This window comes from Syngnathus floridae, chromosome 9 (assembly GCF_059516105.1).
Source record: "Syngnathus floridae isolate MCC-2025c chromosome 9, RoL_Sflo_1.0, whole genome shotgun sequence".
NCBI lineage: Eukaryota > Metazoa > Chordata > Actinopteri > Syngnathiformes > Syngnathidae > Syngnathus > Syngnathus floridae.
In genome coordinates, this window is record NC_142421.1 from 3630385 (window position 1) to 3649349 (window position 18965).

The window sequence follows — 18965 nt, forward strand, 5'->3', positions numbered from 1 at the left end:
TTTGTTATTGCCAAAACAAGGACTGTAGGAAAGCCCTCGAAAAGTGACTCATTTAACCAAAGAATTATGATAATAATGGCAAAAAAGGGCCTTTTGCATTACTTACTTGCATCGTGAATACTTAACAGCCGCAACAGTTTAAAGTCTGGTCAGTTGACTCATTGTGGTCTGGTGATACTGATGAGTCTGTTCGACACTGATAGAGTTTGTGAGGCGTTTCTTCCATGTAAAACGAGAGAAACGATGTTATCCCGTCAGATCTCATGTTGTTTCACACACTAAAACAAAACTAATAATTTTTCAGCCCGTTTTCCAAATTGAAACTAAATCAAATGGACTATTTTAATCCGTAGTAAAGTAGTACTGAAAGAGTTCCATGATATTCTAATAGACTGAGCAGGGGCGTGTGTCGTTTGTTCAAATAAAGATCTCTTCTTACTTCAAACAGTAAAATTTTGATTTTGTATTCCTCATACTTTCACCTGCTCGCTGCAAACCCACATTCGCTCCACTCTTATTATTGAGTCACGAGTCTTTGTCTGGCGCCTCCATTGAAACCTTGAACGTGAGTGTTTGATTGGCTCGTGTTTGCCACAATATTTTCAAGCATCTTGATGGTGGAGGTGGCAGATGCCCTCGCCACGCTGAGAGGGAGGTGTGTTCTGTTTTTGAGCGATGCTGAGTAACGCATACCACCGCATTGAGTCATCACGTTCTTATTTTCTCCTTCTGTAGCAGGTGGTTCCACAAAGTGGGTCGTTCAATGGCAAAGGGGAGGCACAGATGGACGTCACCCACACGGCGGCAGAGGAGGACGAGGAGGAGGAAGGCCATATACGACATACAAAAACTCCTCCCGGCACACTTCGCCGCAACCTCGACCTCGGCGGACGCCCGGCACTTATTCAGCGAGAGCTCGGGTTGCAGCTGAGCAACATTGCACTTCACCAACAACATGTACGCTCTTCTGTGAATTTCCACAACGGAATTTCGGGAAACCCAACTAAACCTAACGGTGCTAATGTGACCGGTGAGGGTCACGCTGATCTGAAGTCATATCACAGGGCTAAGATGGCCTTAGAGCCTCAACGGAGCATAATCGCCAGTATCCCCTCTCAAAACGGACCCAAGACTCCTGATACGTCGGCCCCATTGAAGAGGATCAAACTGGAAGAGGATGAAGAAGCAATCGCCTCGCATTTTAGCGACAAAGATGATGTCTGCGAAGACCCGTTGTCCACGTTAGCGGCGGTGGTTTGTCTGTCCGTCACGGAGAGACGAGGGCTACAGGAGAAACTCTTCAGCTCACGTCCTTCCGCTCTTCGGTCCATCAAAACCGAACCGCCCGATTTGCATTTCATCAAGGAAGAGTCCGAGGACTTGAGGAATGACTTTTGTCAGTCTCGGGGGAGCCTACCGAGGACTCCCCAGACCATCAAAAGTGAACCGCCTTCTAATGACCTGTTACCAAGCGTTCAGTCTTTGGCAGAGAAGAGGAATCTTAGTTTTGACCAGGCTATCGCCATTGAGGCCTTAACTCAACTGGCAGCTATACCTCAGCACACCCCGATGTTTATTAAAACCGAACGAAAGTGTGAACCTTCTGCGGTCACCCTCCAAGAAACCTCAACGCAAGAACCCAAACCCACAGCAGAAATCCGCTACAACAAAGTTTCGGTCATTAGTTCACCGGTTCACCAGACGTCGGTGATACGCCCACCTGTGGCCAGACACGGTAACGTCATCCAACGGTGCCAGGGCACGAGGCCGACTGAACGGGGCAACGGAGCACCCTGCAGGAGGCCGTACCAAAGCTTCGGTTCTCGTGTTATCAAGTCAGAATACGACAACTCGGATCCGAAACTGGGTAAAGACCACGAGCGTCACTTTTGGGAAGACCGCGAGAGACCCAAGATGATGAGGAACCGAGACGAGGAGGAGGTGGCCGCCCAATTGGCCAACTTGGCTTTCATCATCCAGTCCCGTCAGAGCCAGCTACCCGGGGCCAATCACGTAAAGGGGACTCCCGTGTCAGCGATCAGATACAACTACCACTCACAGTTATCCCCTGGTCAGAAAAAGACCCCCGTAAAGAAAGCTAAAACAACCCCTTCAAAACCCAGGAAGAAGAAGAGTAACGAGGGACCACAGGAAGGAATCAACCGCCGGACCCCTCTCTCAAAACGCATGGCAAATGGAGATGCGGCTCATCGAAGCAGAGGAAAGAAAACCCCTCTGCCCGGCAAATCCGGTCTCCCTCATAGGAGGAATCTGTTCCTTCCTCAGGCCCAGATTGACCTGAAGAGATACCTGGCTGAAGCCCAGGAGGAAGCAAAGCAGCTCATCCGTCACAGTACTCAGACTCACCACTACAGGACCAAGCAGAGCCTGGACCCAGAGAACCAGCTTTTGTCATATGTGCACAACCCACTCCACCAACACAATCCTGCCGCAGGACCGGGGCAGGAGAGGTGTTTGTCAACTCAGGTAGCGCAGCCCCGCGAAGGGCTGCCATACGGTGCTAATCCCGGGGTGACACACCTCAACCACGTTGCCGACCCTGGTCCCGCCGACAGCCTCTTTGGTGCTCGACAGTCTCCGCCTCCAAGCCAGCAAAGCTACTACAAGCTGGAGAGGTCGGGGCCTGTCACCGTCTTATCGACATCTGCCGACGGAGACGCGGGCCACTCGGCGGAGTCGACTCCATCCAAGCACAGCGTCAACTGCTTCCTGGAGTCACCCATGGCTTTTCTGGACACCCCGACAAAGAATCTACTCAACACACCCTCCAAAAAACTATCTGACCTTCCTTGCTGTCAATGTGTGGGTGAGTTGAACCTTTAGCTTCTGCATTCTTGGCGCACTTCAAAAGAAGTAACTCAGTTCAGGAGTTGAATCCTGACTCCGGCTCACTTGATTCAGTTTTCTCATACACAACCCTTTCCCCCCACAGACCAAATCATTGAAAAGGAAGAAGGTCCTTACTACACTCACCTCGGCGCAGGACCCAGTGTCGCAGCAGTGAGGGAACTGATGGAGACCAGGTAGACTCCCGCCACTACTATTGAAAAGCCATTTTAGCATTTATCAAAGTACTCATTCGTTTGATTTTGACTCTAAGTCCCAATTACTACTACACTATTTATGGGAATTGAGCATTAATATAAGTTTTTAGTCAGTGTGCAAGTTTTCATTCATAATTCAATGCATTAGTAGCATGTTGAATAAATCCTGAAAGCCATTAAAGAATTTATTAATCACTAGTTTCATCTATAATTCATCACATAGGATATCAAATACATCCTCCAACAACTCGTTATATTCCTACTACTGCTGTTTCAAGTACTACTACAACTACTACTACTACTGCTGGGATCATTGTTATTATTTAGCTGGATTTCTGTGGGATGTGTTCACCACCAAACATGCTGAGCGTGTCAAGTACGGGCTTGGTGGAATGCGGCAAGGTCACCGCCAAGGAGTCTGCCATTAAGAGGAAGCACGCTTAGCATGTGCACCTCACACACACACATATATAAATATCTATATTTAGATATCCGCACAGACAACATGTTGAGACAGGACAAGTGTGATGTAACCGATTGTGTAAAACAGCAGCCTTCATTAGTTTGGGGGTGTCAGACAAGTTTTCATTTCGATCATGTCGTCATTACGGTTGCCCTCAGCGGGACGGCTTATGGCAAACAGCCAAACCACATTATTACATAATGCCGAGACAGAAGCTGAGCTGCAGTGAGTTTGTTTTCAGAGGTCACACCGCATACTTTCATTTCTTTTCATTTTATTATCAACATCCTTACGGCTGGAAATCAAAGCGCTTAGGTGTCCCTAATGTAATGTCTCATATATTTTTGCGTCACAGATATGGCGCTAAGGGAAATGCAGTCCGGTTGGAAGTTGTTGTCTACACTGGAAAAGAAGGAAAAAGCTCCCAGGGATGCCCAATTGCAAAATGGGTAAGTGACAACCATTTGTAAATTAAAATTTATATGCTGTATCTCCTCAGATATACAAATATGTCCTCTGATGTCATAATAACGACAGTTTGATCATGTGACAGGTGGTCCGGCGAGGGAGCGAGGAGGAGAAGCTCTTGTGTTTAGTGCGGCAGAGGCCGGGGCACTACTGCGAAACTGCCGTGCTGGTCATCCTCATCCTGGCGTGGGAGGGAATCCCGAGGGCGGTGGCGGACCACCTCTACCAGGAGCTCACAGATACCCTCTTCAAATACGGCTCGCCCACCAGCCGACGCTGCGCCCTTAATGAAGAGTAAGCGCTGATACTTCTGTAACCACGTAGGATTTTAGTTCTCAATACCCTTTGTTTCCCCCTCCGCAGTCGGACCTGCGCCTGTCAGGGGTTGGACCCGGATACCTGCGGGGCATCCTTCTCCTTCGGCTGCTCGTGGAGTATGTACTTCAACGGCTGCAAGTTCGCCCGTAGCAAAGTGCCACGCAAATTTCGATTGCTTGGTGACTACCCGGAGCAGGTAAAGGGATCATCATCACCAAAATGATCACGATTTTTCAACCCAAAAATATGACAGAGCTGTTTGACTCCGTTTTGGACAAGTAAAACCTAGGTTTCTCATCTTTATGACTTTTAGGAGGAGAAGGTAGAGAAAAACCTTCAGAGTCTCGCCACTGACCTTGCACCACTGTACAAGTGCCTCGCTCCTGAAGCCTTCCAGAACCAGGTAAGAAACATGAAAGCCCAATATTTACTCTTCATTTTCTTCTTCGTCATCACCACAAAGCAAGTGAACCCACATCTCTTCTCTAGGTGGAGCAAGAGGAGAAGGGTGACTCTTGTCGGCTCGGCTGGAGGAAGGGACGTCCTTTTTCGGGAGTCACGGCTTGTGTGGACTTCTGCGCTCACGCTCACAAGGACAACCACAACATGAATAACGGCAGCACTGTGGTGAGATGATTACTTTGTACCACGCAGGAGCAATCTCCACTCCATACTAGGCCGAAACAAAAAATTGGCAGCTCATTATTTCGCTTGGTGACGTTTGGTTTATTTTTTATTCAGGTTTGCACTTTAACAAAGGAAGATAACCGCGCGGTTCGGAATATACCGGAAGACGAGCAGCTCCACGTTCTTCCGCTCTACAAGATCACCGACAGAGACGAGTTTGGTCGTGTCGAAGGACAGTGGGCCAAGATCCAAACCGGTGCCCTTCAGGTTCTGTCATCTTTCCCGAGAGAGGTAAGCAGAGAGCGAATCCTCTCGCGGCCGTGGTACCGATAATGGAACGAAAGGTGAATCGGATCCTTCTTTTTCTCCGCTCCTTGTCAGGTGCGTCTGCTAGCTGAGCCGGTGAAGTCAGCTCGCAAGATGAGGCAAGAAGCTCGTTTGAAAGCTCAAGCCGAGAAGCTGGAGAAGAAGCTCGGCTTGAGCCCACTCACTCCCACTAAAGTCAAGCGAGAAACCCCCACCAAAGGTGGTGAGTCCAGTAGCAATCCAGCACATTATGGGATGCCGATACAAACTCTGTCCCCCTTTAAGAAACAATACCAAATTTCAGATGTTAACATTATCCTCCTGGCCTGCAGGCGATTCCCGATGACAGTGAGGCAGGTCCTAGTCAGTCAAGTGATGATCTACCAGAAGTCAGACGCAGTAGGACTGCATGAGGAAGGAAGCAGGGACAGAACAAGGAGAGAGAGAGAGGAGGTGACGCAGAGAGAAGAAGAGAGAAGCTAATGCTTTGCAAGAACTTTGCTAGCACAGGCACCCCTGCTAACATGGCCGTTGGTCTATTTATCGACACGATGTTCTCTCCGTTGAATCCGAGGTCCACCGTATTTAGAAACAAATCACCCCAAAAAATGATTTCACATGGTTTTGAAATTCTTTTTCTGTTTTCATAACAGAGCAACACGCCCTTTACAACAAAGCATCGCCTCGTCCCGCCAACGTGGACCGGTGCCAGGCCAGCACTTACAGTCCAAGCACCAGCAACTACCACCAACAGAGGGACCTCATGTCACCCAACCACCACCAGCCCGGATTCCCGTTCGGACCAAACGGCCCGTATCAGAGCACCGGCGACGCGGTGAACGGCTACCCCGCCGGGTTCCCTCGTACTTTTAAAAGTGAGCCTGGCGAGATGCTCTCCACTCCGCGGAGACCTTCGGCTAGCGGGAGCGCCCCTCCGTCTTCCTCCTTCTCCCCTCAACTTACCTCTGAGGGTCTCTACAGCAGGCTGAACGGACTCCACGGCTTTGAGGAGGAAGTGAAGCAGGAGGAGGTGTGGTCGGACAGCGAGCACAACTTCCTGGACCACGACATCGGCGGCGTGGCGGTGGCGCCCTCGCATGGCTCCATCCTCATCGAGTGCGCGCGGCGGGAGCTGCACGCCACCACGCCCATCCTCAAACCCGACCGCCGCCACCCCACGCGCATCTCCCTGGTCTTCTACCAGCACAAGTCCCTCAACGAGCCGGGCCACGGGATGGCCATGTGGGACGCCAAGATGGCCAAGAGGGAGCGGGAGAGGGAGGAGGAGGAGGAAGATGAAAGGCTGAGGATGGAGGAAGGCGGGAGCGGGTTAGGAGGGGAGACAAAGGAGGGGGCGGGGTTAGACGGGCACGATGCGTGGAAGACCAGGGACATCCCCACGCGGCAAACGTGGACGCTACCGAGAGACGGGGTCATCACCGTGTCCCCTTACGCCCTCACACAAGTGACAGGTCCTTACAACAGCTGGACTTAGGCAACACACACACACACACACACACACACATACACACACTGTGCTTATTTATGCCTTACCTCAATCAACTTGAGACTGCTTGTCATTTATTTTCTACCTGGTTTTAATCACGCTCTACAAAAAGCCGCTTGAGTATTTATTATACATCCGTAATATTAATATGAATGTTTTTTTTTTCTTGTGCTCACTCGTAAGACAAGCACGGTAGCAGAATGACTGTGTCTCAATAGATTTTTTTTTTTTTTATTATTCCTATTCGTGCCACTAGTACTACCTGAAGCTTGTTATCGAATATGAAAAATCTTTCCATATGAAAAGAGAACGGATGTGCACAGGTTCACCACACTAAAGCCGTTAGTATGCCAAAGTTGTCAAATGAGTGTGCAGAAATGTCATGTAGCAGTGGGATAAAAAACATTTGTAAGAGAAATTTATTCTACTAGTGTTCTGAAGTCGTACTCGTTTTCCGGTAGGGGAAAAAAATGACACAGTCATCGTAGGATATCGAATAAATACTCAACCGGCTCGCTTTGTGCTCCCTCGTCTTCGTCTGATTTTTTTTCCCCATTTAACTGTGAGTTTTATAAAAAGAGATGGTGCTTTGAAGCATTTTTAAGTTTTTTTTTTCAACTGCTTTTATATATACAGTATACATACAATATATATGTATACACATGATAAAGAACAAAAAAAGGTGATTATTTATTTCTGATCATTTCTATTTAATTCCTGGTGTTAAGCCTGTTTACTGCAAGATAACCTGTTGCTTCAGAATCAGAATGACGGTGGTACCTTGCTTTTGTTTCGAGTTCAGTGCCATTCTCACTGTGCACACGATATACATCACGCTTCTATTTTACTTGGGATGATCTCATGTAGCAAAATGGCTTCACGCATTTGCTCCCCTCATGAAAGAAACTGATTTGTCGTCTGGAAGGTTTCTCAGAAGCACTTTTTTTTTTTTTCCATTTTCTCTCACTTGAAAAATTGTCCCAAACCTAATTATGTATGTACAGATAGGGATTTTTATATATGAATATATTTTACAGTATTCTTCTTTTTTTTTTTTTAACACTTAGCATTCAGAGCAATTATAATTTTTTTTTGTCTACAACAAAGTGCTTATCATGACTGGCACTTATTTTATGTGTTCACTTTTTTGGAAAATTGGAATTATCAGAGTTGGGATGATAGGATTTTGGAATTTTTTCTGACTCGCTGTACATTTGATTGATGCCTGTTGAAACGCCAACATGTTGCCAGTTTGTACACATATCGATTTTCACCATCTTAACCAAATTTTTTTTAAATGTTGACGCCATCATCCATCTAAGCAATTTCAGACAATTTCACACTTCCTTCACAACCTATGACGGAGTCTAAATAAGGTGATTTTGTTTTATTTTAAATTGTCATTTTAAGGACTCTTGATCGAATTCTGTACAAATGTCACGCGGCTGGTGCCGTAATTTCTTCGTGGTGCTCATAGGACAAGTTAGTTCACTGACTCAACTTGGTTTTATACAATATAGATGGTGCTCTTTTTAAAATGAAAAAAAAAAATGTATTGGAGTCTCTACAAATGTAGTTTTAATGCTGTTGCAACACACACTTGATCATGATGTATTTTTAAAGTTAGATAAAAATCATAGTCCAGTTCCAATGTCTTCCGGAACAACAAACACACAATAAAATGAATGTAAGCATGTTTGAAATCAGTTGATTTACAGGAAAACCCCTTTGAAAATGAAAACACGTTTTGATTTATCGTATCACTCACAATATGACATTTTTTTCCCCCATTAATTGTGAGCTATCACCAGCATTAAAAACTTGGGGGAAAAAACTTTTTACTTGTTAATATTCTGTGTAAATACGTATGTGAACTATATTGTTTTTACTGTACTGTGTGTAGACGTTGGATGCTCTTACTTATTTTGCAACAGAATTACTGTATGTGGCAAAAAAAAGATTATATCCATTTTAGACTTGAGAAGAGACTACATTTTGCATTTCTTTTATGGATGTCTGATCTTTTGGGGGATTGTGAAATAAAGTCATATTTATATTTTTGACTCAATCATATTCTGTTCATGGTTTGTCATATTTTTAGACTACTGTACAATCTAGGCTGGGCTTGTATTTCATTTTTTGGGCTTCTTATTTATTCCCATAACACAATGCAGTGCTTGAAGTGCAACATTAACATTTGACTCACTGCAGTGGAATTTAGACTTTGTTCTCATCATGAGTCACTCACTTAATTTGATGCAGTGTGACTCCAGAACCAATGCTATTTCATTTCCCTTTCAAAGAGATAATCATTGCCATATAAAGCTAGATCATAAAATAGTATTTGAAATAATTTGAACTATGGCTACATTGATTGCATACATGATTCTAATACAACAAAAAATATAAATATATTTTCAGTTTTTTTTTTAACAAAAACATAGCAGAATTGGACACCAGGATTTGTATTGAGTTTTATTATTTATATTTTGAAAAATAAGTGTGACGAGGTCGGCGTCATACGCTTGTGTCGGCTTCCGTAGGCGAGTGGCAACGATATAAACATTTTGAGTATTTTTTGGAGTATTGAGCGTATATATATATATTTAGTATGCGTGAGAATTTACCTGCAACATGACTTTTTATTGATAAATAAGACAAGTGGGGTTGTCATTTAATTTTAGTTCCTACTGGCGCAAACGATGTTTGGCCACTACCGGCTTCCGTCGGCGAGTGGATACGGTGTGACGCAGCGGCCTTAACTGGTAGATCATTTCAACTTTCAAGATGGCGACATCGGAACCGGTAAGTAGAGCAAGACCTAACTGAGAAAATCCACTAGTTTGCCCCTCAAAGAGGGTGCAGCCTCTCTGTCTTTGACCAATATATATTTTCGGAGCTGCTTATTGAATCAGCATCGAGTATTTTAAAAAAAAAAGTCCTTTTGCTTTTGTTCTCAAGGGGCGTCTCTAGGCGTGGGTAGCTGTTAGCAGCACTTAGCATCCAGCCAGTGGCTCACTTTGTCGGCTGGGAGGGAGGTTGGGCTGCCTGGATGTCGCACCATTCAAACTCAATTCACGGACTTGTTGGGATAAAGTTAAAGAACCTAAAAGGCTTACTTGTTATAACTGATAATGGTTGTACGTTTTATGTCAATTTCAATAAGGTTACAATGAACGTCGTCTTGAATCGCTAATTAAATGGTGACACGTGTGTGTATATGTAAGCTTGATGCTAGGCTAACGTAATGCTAGCACGCTAAATAACTACATCATTAACAACAAATACTGCAGCAACATCTACAGTGGTGCTATTTGCAATGTATCACGTTAGTGTTGTGGTGCTTTGAATCCACTAGAAGTTCATTCTGGCAGCTCTCCGGTGGAGTTTTGGAGATCGGGAACTCAAATTTCATTAGTTTCGATTCCGCTGAAGTCTGGTACCAGGATTCCTAGTCTATCCAACCCCCAACACATCTTAAAAAAAAGGAACAAAAAACCCCTTTCATTATTCTTTGAGTCCTTAGTGACCATGATGGATGCCCCCTCTCAAAAGGTAAATTTCAACCCTATGTTCATCAAAACCTGTATTTAATCAGATGATAAACAATTAAGAGGTCTGTTTTGCAAAGGTTCTCCTGGCCAAGAAAGCGGACCACGCTTGACATCATAAAGATGTTTTTTTTTCTCTTTTGTCTCATTCCAGAAAGAACCCAAAACCGAAGAGCCGCAACCTGCAACCGACAGCCAAGTTGCAAACCAGGAACAGTACATCAAACACCCCTTGCAAAACAGGTGAGAATGAAAACAGCATGTGCTTGTGAAAAGAACTTGATTTCTGTACTTGTGGAGACCGAAACCGAAAAGACCCATTTGGCTTTTTAACAGTGTGGTCCTCTTTGGTTTCTTTGTTTTCTTTTAACTTCATGGTTCTGGTTCCATAATGTAGCACTTTAGAACCGTATAGTTTACATATATATATATATAAAGTGATTAGATTCATGCATGGTTGGTGTTTGTGAAAAGTTCTTTTGCCAAGTGGCTTCTGGACCATTACGCTTTTTGCTGGTGTTGTCACGGTGGACAATGAGCTTGTGAACGCCCAGTAAACAAACAGACGTATGTATACCCTCAGTTTTTACGGCTTGGCCGGAACAGGATGGTGCAGCGGGTGGGGATAAATGTAGCGAGGGGAGTCAACGAGTTCAGCCGATGGCCCCACTTTGCCCCCGCCGGCTCCGCCCACTCTCCAAACAAATGAAAGAATCACCTCAGTGGCTGTAAACAAAGGCTGCACTTGTGCTGCCCCTTTCCCTCTTCCCTGGCATTCATACGCAGCCCGATTGTATTGTCGTCTTGCGCTCCGTCCCGTTTATTGCTCTTCTCCGCCGCCGACGGAGCTCGGGAACGAGACGGGCAAATGTCAACGATGGGCGAGCGACAAGCAAACGTGTCCGCCCCGTTAGTGACTCCATTAATTCATTCAAAAGTTATTTACCGCGGCCGTGTGAAACCTGACTGTTTGTTGTTGTTTCCGCTGGTCTCAGATGGGCCCTGTGGTATTTCAAAAATGACAAAAGCAAAAGCTGGACGGAGAACTTGCGTCTCATTTCCAAGTTTGACACAGTGGAAGACTTCTGGGCGTGAGTATTCTTTTCTTGTCCACTCAAATTTTCATCACTGCCCTCCCTGGAATTGAACGCTACAGTTTCCCACACTAGAATGTGTTATAACCCCATTTTTTTTTTTTTTTTTTTAATGGCTCAACAATTTTGGAAACTAATTTAGTTGTGATATGATTTGCATTACAATAAACTATTAGAATTATTTGACTTTGTTTTTGTCAGGCTTCTAGAAAGATGAAAGGAATTGAAGCATGAAGGGGGAAAAAAAAAGTCATCGCTTGGTCAATTTTATTCTAGGGGGTTCCATCAGAGGACTTTTCTTTCTGAATCTTTTGGGTTTTTCTTTTATCAGATTATACAACCACATACAGCAACCCAGCAAGCTTGTCTTTGGCTGTGATTATTGCCTATTCAAGGTAATACCTCCTCCAAGCTCACAAATACGCTGCCTGTGACAGCCGTGATGACACGCGTGCACTTGTGTGACCTTCCAGGATGGCATCAAGCCCATGTGGGAGGACGACCGCAACAAACTGGGAGGGCGGTGGCTCATGACCCTCAATAAAGTCCAGCGGCACAACGACCTCGATCGCTACTGGTTGGAGACGGTGAGAGTGCACACAGAGAAATGTGAAGTGCTGCCACCATCTAGCGGTGCGGCGCTAAGTGACATTTTGCTCACAACGACCGTCAAGTCCAGGTGCCGATGTTGGTGGAGCGTGCGTTTCTGACGGCGTGTGTGTGTTTTTGCAGCTCCTCTGTTTGGTGGGCGAGTCGTTCGACGAGGCGAGCGATGACGTGTGCGGAGCCGTGGTCAACGTCAGGCACAAAGCGGACAAAATAGCAATCTGGACCAGCAACTGCCAAAACAGGGACGCCATCATGACGATAGGGTGAGTGAGCTTGTCGCTTTGCCTCGTTTACACTCGCACGGGCATCTCGGTCGAGGTTATTACAGAGGTCGGGAAATTATTTATATTTAGAAAACAGGCTGTGAGTTTTCTACACTTTTTGTTGGAATTTTAAAATGGTGTCAACTAAATTGTGTGAGATAAAAAGAAAAAAAAATCTTTAACCAGAGGTGGGCATTCCGTCAGTCCGTTTTGCAGACAAACGAAAAATAAAGTCAAGAATAGTCAAACATGACAAAAACGTATACATGAGCCAAGGTGTCAGAAATGACCTTTGTTTTGAATTTCTGATTTTATTTTTGGGAAAAAGTCGGGTTAAGTAGGAGGTTGTAAAATCGCATTTCGGAACTTATTTGCCAACGCCCCAAAAGACTGAAGAAGACCTCAAAGATAAAGCCTTGATAGTCACTGCAAGTTGCTTTCCGCAACAATTTACGAGTCGCGTTGAGCCGCCACGATTGTACCTTTAGCTACAATGCGTCGTGGGATTCCGGTCAAGGTAAGTCAAATTTTAAAATAAAACTTGACTGAATGGCAAGATTTTGTCAATTGCCCACCTCTGCCTTTAACATGCTTACCATTTTTTGCAAAGCTATTTAAATAAACTAGCAAGAAAGGTACTTCATGTTAAGTGTTGGCGTTTGTGTTTTTTAAGATTCCACCAGAGGGCGCTAAAGTTGTATTTTAACTCCCTTCTAAAACTGAAAATCTTGTGCAGGCCAGAATTATCTTTGTTTTTTTTTACTACTAGTGTACCATGTGAAATTTTAGATGCTACTAGGTGCATTTTGATAACTCAGTAATTGCAGAACAAAGTGAGCGGAAGCTGTTGCCTTATTTGTCTGTCTGTCTGTCTGTCTCTGTCTGTCTGTCTGTCTTTGTCAGGCAAACTTACAAGGAACTTCTGAGCATCCCCAGCAAAGCCATGCTGGGCTACCAGTCACACGACGACACGTCCAGCAAGAGCGGCTCCACCACCAAGAACATGTACTCTGTTTGAAAAGGTCCTCACTGTCGCCGCAACAACCGGCCGCGTTTCGATTTTAACGATTGCTAGCGCAAAAATCATCATCCTTAACGTTCTGAGTTGGAGTCAACTACTATAGTGATGTTCCCGTTCACAGAGAAAACAAACGCACCACTGCTTCATTTCAGCGTGTTCTGGTTTAGAGCCAGGCAAAAATAATGTACATTGTTACCGGGGGGTGCACTTGGAATAGTTTGAAGAGAAGTTTTAACTCAATTTCTTCTCTCAAGCGTTACACAAGTAGCTAACACACCATCTTGAAGAATCTATAATATGGTCAAAGTTTATTAAAAAAAAATGAAATTAAAACAAAAAAAAAGTGTAGCCATGCTCCCCAGTGGTTTGGATTTGTGGAAGGCCACTTATTGTTTCAGCTATGCTGGAATTGTGGATTATTGCTTGTGTTTGTTTTTGTTCTTTGTTTCTGCCCCTTTTGCCCTCTTTACATTTATTTATAATGTATGCCTTGCAGTTGAGGTCGAATGACTTTTTTTCTTTTTTTTAAGATTTTGTTTAGGGTGAAAATGTGGACTACTGCATTCTTAGATGACATTTTTTACAGTGTATCATACAGTAAAGATGCTGACCCAATTTTTTTTTTTTTTGCGTGTGCTTTTCACTGTTCTCTTGCTAACAAATTGTAGATAATGACACACTCGCTCTTGATGCAACTTTAAAAGATGATAATCATTGTGAAATGATTTGTTTTCCTTTGCATAATGTATCTTTACCTGTTCCCCCCCTCCCCAGGGTGTATATTACCTTCTTTCAAGTAAAGATTAAGTGCTTTGCATTTGAATCACTTGTTGCCCTGTGTTATCTTTGCAGTACAAGCTGACCTCAAAAGTTCGTTCTGACATTGGTTTATTCCGTCTGAGCTGTCTTGAAAATTGCTTTCACCCAATCTACTTCTCACAGATAACATTCGAGGTCTTAAACCGTTCCGCACAGACTTTTTTTTTTCCTTCGTGTTTTGTCACAGTTCTGTAAATGGAGTGTTTTCATACAGGTGAAAGATTCAGAGCAACTTTCAGGTGAGTAGACAACTCAGTCTAAAATGCCATCAGTGTCATTAAAGTAGGAAAACCAGTTTTTATGTCAAAACCACAAAGCAGGCAGAGTGAAGGTGATATGCAAATTAGTGTCAGCGTTTGAGCAACAGTCCTGGTCTTTACAGCGGTGCCTTGAGATAAGAGTTGAATTCATTCGGAAACTATCACATATCTCAGTGTCGCTGCTAATTGAAATGAATGGAAATGTCGTGATGTAAATAATGCCCTGTAAGTAAAACATAATAGAAAAAAAAAATAATTCACTTTAGCTCAATGACATACTCTATCTAGTGGAGACATGATGGAGAATAGTAACGGTGATTGTGTTGGAGATTTTTGCTCACAAGACAAGGCACATTGGAATTTTTGCATGTCACTAAAAAAAAATCGCTTAATCGACGTTACTCTTGAAAAAAAGCATCGTCGGTCACTCCCAAGGCACCGCTGTCACGTCATAAGGGTTTAAAAGAAAAGCTGTTTGGTTTCAGTACATGAATGTCATCCCTCGTTGTCGGCCGCACCTTGATGAATGAGTTAGGTGATGACATCCACCTTTGAAACACTTAAGCAATCTAACTCAACAGGATTTTTTTTTCTAGCAATCTGACTCAACAGGGTTTGTTTTTTCTCTGTAGGCAGCCAAGGTATTAAAGGCATAAACGTAACATGAGACATATTCACAGTATAAGATCCGACAGTGAGAAATATGAACATCTACACAGTCATTAAGTCTTCAAATATTAATCGTCCTGGTAACCTGTTCTCCGGCTGTTCCCGGGTAGCCTTAAGTGTCTGTCAGGCCATTATAAAGGACCTCTCCTCCTCGCGTTGGCTGTAGAGATTGGAGAGCATGTAGGAGGAGAAGAAACTGAATTCCACCATGAAGCTGAGCTCAAACAGCTCCAAGTTAGCACTGACGATCCACTCGAAAACAGCAGACAGGTGCACGTAGTGGTAGTCGTGGTGGGCAAAGCAAAAAGCATCTGAGGGGGGGTTAAGGGTTTACAAGATTTAGGCTCGGAATTCAAGGGAAAACAATATTGCCAAATGTATTAAAAAATAATTATTTAACAAGAATTACAAGAATGTAAAATGTTATAGAAAAATAAATAAAATATAAATGTCATATTTTCTTCATTCTACAAAAACATAATCCTACAAAATATAAACTATATTTTCAGTTCTCACGGTCACATTGTCAAACAATTATGGAACATTTTAAAGAGAGCACAGTGAAATGGTTGTAGCCAAGCCCACTTTGTCAATAGGATGAAGCTATCTCAGATCTGACTTGGTCAGTCCTCACACATCCTGTTCCAACACTCGCGTGAGTGCTTCCCAACATTTTGCTCCAACTACTAAAAATATTTACCTCTCCAAGTACAAACTTCATAAAACTACATCAGCGTTATAAGACAGGCCCTAAAAAGTCTTTTTCATATTAAAATTTTCGCAATTCCAACATCCAATTGAGTGATACTTTAGCATACCACTAGAGGGAGCCCTCGCAGTACACTTAAATAAAAACACTACAAACTGTTTAAAAAAAAGGATACAGCAAATAGTGAGGATGGTCTGCTGCAGCGTGGACACGACGCGTAGCGGGTAGAGGACATTCTCGTATCCCGTCAGCAGGCATCTATTGGTCAGTGCGGTCAGTAGGAACATGTAGCAGCAGATGCACAAGAAGCTTAGTCCAGCCCCTGCATGGTGCAGTAGCGTCAGGTACCCAGGCTGAAGGCGGGTAGAAAAAACAATTTCGTTGAAAAGTTAATAAAAGCAGTAACTTGCTGTAAAAACACACATGGGGCTTATTACTGTGTTATTACAAACACTATTAGCACAGGATCTTCATAACTACAATATGATGCCACTTCGTAAGCCCCTGGATGTTTTTTTTTTACATTCTCCATCACATTTATTTAATCGATGTACATTTTAAATTGTTTTTGTATGTGAAAATAAATAAATGATATACTAAGTAATTTGCCTAACCACATAGAAAGATTGCAGTTTGATTACTTCCCTGTTATGTAATTTGTTTGAATATTCTGATAAATCTGGGTATGGTATAACAGTATACTTTACTAAACATGGCATTAATGACCAGTTTGTTCACAAGCACATTGTTGGGCAATTTGTAATCATAGTCATCAAAGAAATATGATGGGAGTATTTTGGAACAGTAAGGCATGTGTCAACACCCTGCTAACTGTTGTTATAAAATATTTGTACGGTATTTCCTGATTGGCCACTTTGATTATTTTTTTTACCCCACAAAACAAGCCTTGGTACATAGTTCAGGAATAGCGTATTGTGAGTTTCTTTTTCCAGCTAGCTAGTTAAGTATACTCGAGAACTTACATTGCAGTTCCCGGCAGCGAATGATCCCATGGAGGCCACCACGCCAAAGGCCAGAGCAAACCTGCTCATGGTGGCATGGCTAGCATTTTTCTCCATGATGTGGGCATGGTGGAATATGCAGAAGAAGAAAACTACAAAAGAACATGGTCATATCAACACGTGTTTTTAAGGTCAGGGTTTAAAAAAATCCAACACCTCATAATGACATTAGTATTTTGTTGGTTGGTTTTCTTCAGACTGTTGAATGTTGGTATGACATAAAATGTGGAGTACTTTTTTCCAGATGTACTGTTCTGAATACATCAAGAACTTACACAGAAAGGAGCCAGCGTTGATGACCGCTGTGAAAAGTGAATTCTCCGGGGCGTAGGTCCCACTTGTGCTGCACATTTTATTTTTGGGTTAATATAAATTCATATTCAGTTCTGTTATAATAACAGTTTGAATTACCTTATGGTGGGAACCCTACAGCAGTTGGTGGTGTGATTGGCTGTGCAGAAGTTCTCCCCCCACCTGAGAGATAACATTCCAATAAATTATTTTTGTAATTAATTGCCTCATTCCTGTTGGCAACAATGAGGTCAAACGTACCAGTCGGTGAGCGAGCACACATGTTGATTGGAGTAGGCTAAGCCATATCTGAAAAGTGGAGGACACGCCCGATTAATTTGAAAGACCTCAACAAAAATGAAACAAGAAATGCAATAGAAAATATAGATACAATTTATTTAAAAAAAAAAGTTGAATTTATAATAAGTGATTGTTGAATTTCATTGGATGAAAAAGGTATTAAGCAGACAAATAAAATGAGATTAATAAAAGAAAATCAGGCAAGTATACAGGAAAAATACAATACATATACATTACATGATATAAATAAATAAAAATAATTTAATCCCAATAAAATTAGAGATGGTTGATACCACTTTTTTTTCAGACCGATACCAGTACGAGTACTTCCCCGTAAAAACCTTATTCTTATGGGCACCTTGAAATAAGGTACCCACCCATCACTAAATAAAATAGACACTGAAATTCCTGATTTATCCAGATTAATAAATAACACCAAATGAAGCGATTAAAAAAAAAAACAGGCCAAATTACAATCTTTCAATTTCTGTCAGAAAATGATTTGTACTTATAAAATTATTTAAAAGTAGTGTTGACTATAAGCAGCGTGACTGTTGATATTTGCAATTCGAAACAACAAATATAAGAAAGCAAACATTTCAAGCGTATACTTACATAGCCCAAGTTCCGACGAAGGAAGTTAGTGAGAGAGCCAAAGGAAGGAAAATCCAGAGCCACATGTCTTGGAAATGGAAGAACAAAAAAAAATGAATCTTTTCGGTGTTCCTACTGCTGACTTTATTTCTACCTACATGCTTCTTATCAAAGCTGAGATGTTACTGTGCGTTCTCTTGGGCTCGTTCTCACTGTGTTCGTCTCCTCCCTATCTGCCTGGCTGCCAGCCGCAACTCGTCGAGTGACAGAACAAACGTGATGTAGGACCTGGGATTCCTGTTTGTTCTTGAGGAATGACACATTGTTACTTTGTGGTTACGATAGTTATTTTTATTGATATCAGTAATTATAGGTGCTCAGTTCGTGCTGCCAAAAAGGGACCCAGGCGACAGGATGTTGGATGTTTGTTGATTTTTTTATTTTATTTAACTTTTGGTATCCAGGACAGTTGTTTCATTAATTATGAAACATTATCACAGTTAACTTTCCTTATTTTCCTTTGCGGAGCAGTTCTGGTAATCTTTATTTGTGGAGCAATTTTGTAATTTTTTTAAATAATTTTTTTTCTTTGCAGTTTAATCCTAGGGACCTGAAGCAAGGAATTTATTAAATGGGGTTTGTTAAACAATAAAAATATGACATTATTTCGAATGAACATTTCCTTTAAACAATTTTTTTTTGTAACTCAGTAGATCAACAAACTATTTTCTTGTCCAGACCTAAAGCCAATCAAAACGTAGGACTGTATTGTGTAAAGAAATAACATTTCTGATATGATTAATACTTAATATTACATCAATATACTTATAGCATATAGGCCACTCTTAAAACACAAATATATAAATAATATAAATAGAAATATAATCCAACCATTCAATATCTGAACCGTGTTAATTTTTAAAAAAAATATATGTACACTATTTTAATAGATAAATACATACGCTCGCTTTCAACTGAGTCATTTGTATTCACGATGAATCTTGAAACT

At 42.5% G+C, this 18965-nt stretch overlaps 3 protein-coding genes across 8 annotated transcripts in view; 2 read left to right on the forward strand and 1 right to left on the reverse strand.

Annotated features, from left to right (window-relative positions):
* tet1 (tet methylcytosine dioxygenase 1) overlaps positions 1 to 8822 on the forward strand; it is a 26224-nt gene extending 17402 nt beyond the window's left edge. For 2 of the 5 annotated variants that reach the window (XM_088385874.1, XM_088385876.1), the window contains exons 4-13: positions 736 to 2827; positions 2954 to 3044; positions 3884 to 3977; positions 4082 to 4290; positions 4360 to 4510; positions 4628 to 4717; positions 4804 to 4941; positions 5056 to 5232; positions 5323 to 5470; positions 5901 to 8822. In XM_088385874.1, coding sequence (XP_088242000.1) covers positions 736 to 2827; positions 2954 to 3044; positions 3884 to 3977; positions 4082 to 4290; positions 4360 to 4510; positions 4628 to 4717; positions 4804 to 4941; positions 5056 to 5232; positions 5323 to 5470; positions 5901 to 6742 — 4032 coding nt within the window. In that variant the 3' untranslated portion in view covers positions 6743 to 8822. The other 3 variants (XM_088385879.1, XM_088385878.1, XM_088385877.1) reach the window with 3 other exon arrangements.
* A 645-nt stretch (positions 8823 to 9467) lies between these two features.
* Positions 9468 to 14115, forward strand: eif4e1c (eukaryotic translation initiation factor 4E family member 1c). Of its 2 annotated transcripts, none has more exons than XM_088384593.1 (7): positions 9468 to 9559; positions 10460 to 10548; positions 11301 to 11396; positions 11731 to 11794; positions 11873 to 11986; positions 12132 to 12271; positions 13175 to 14115. In XM_088384593.1, the coding sequence occupies exons 1-7, from the start codon at positions 9542 to 9544 to the stop codon at positions 13287 to 13289; spliced, it is 636 nt and encodes a 211-aa protein (XP_088240719.1). In that variant the 5' UTR covers positions 9468 to 9541; the 3' UTR covers positions 13290 to 14115. The 2 variants fall into 2 exon arrangements, with proteins under 2 accessions (XP_088240719.1, XP_088240718.1); XM_088384592.1 differs by lacking the exon at positions 9468 to 9559 and adding an exon at positions 9811 to 10309.
* Positions 13574 to 18936, reverse strand: LOC148392972 (transmembrane protein 150A). The gene is made up of 9 exons (XM_088384591.1): positions 18919 to 18936; positions 18115 to 18262; positions 17978 to 18044; positions 17324 to 17371; positions 17183 to 17245; positions 17047 to 17114; positions 16733 to 16863; positions 15925 to 16102; positions 13574 to 15351 (listed from the first exon to the last, which is right to left on the reverse strand). Exons 3-9 carry the CDS (start codon positions 18040 to 18042, stop codon positions 15164 to 15166), a joined length of 741 nt encoding a protein of 246 aa, XP_088240717.1. The 5' UTR covers positions 18043 to 18044; positions 18115 to 18262; positions 18919 to 18936; the 3' UTR covers positions 13574 to 15163.
* Positions 18937 to 18965: the final 29 nt, after the last annotated feature.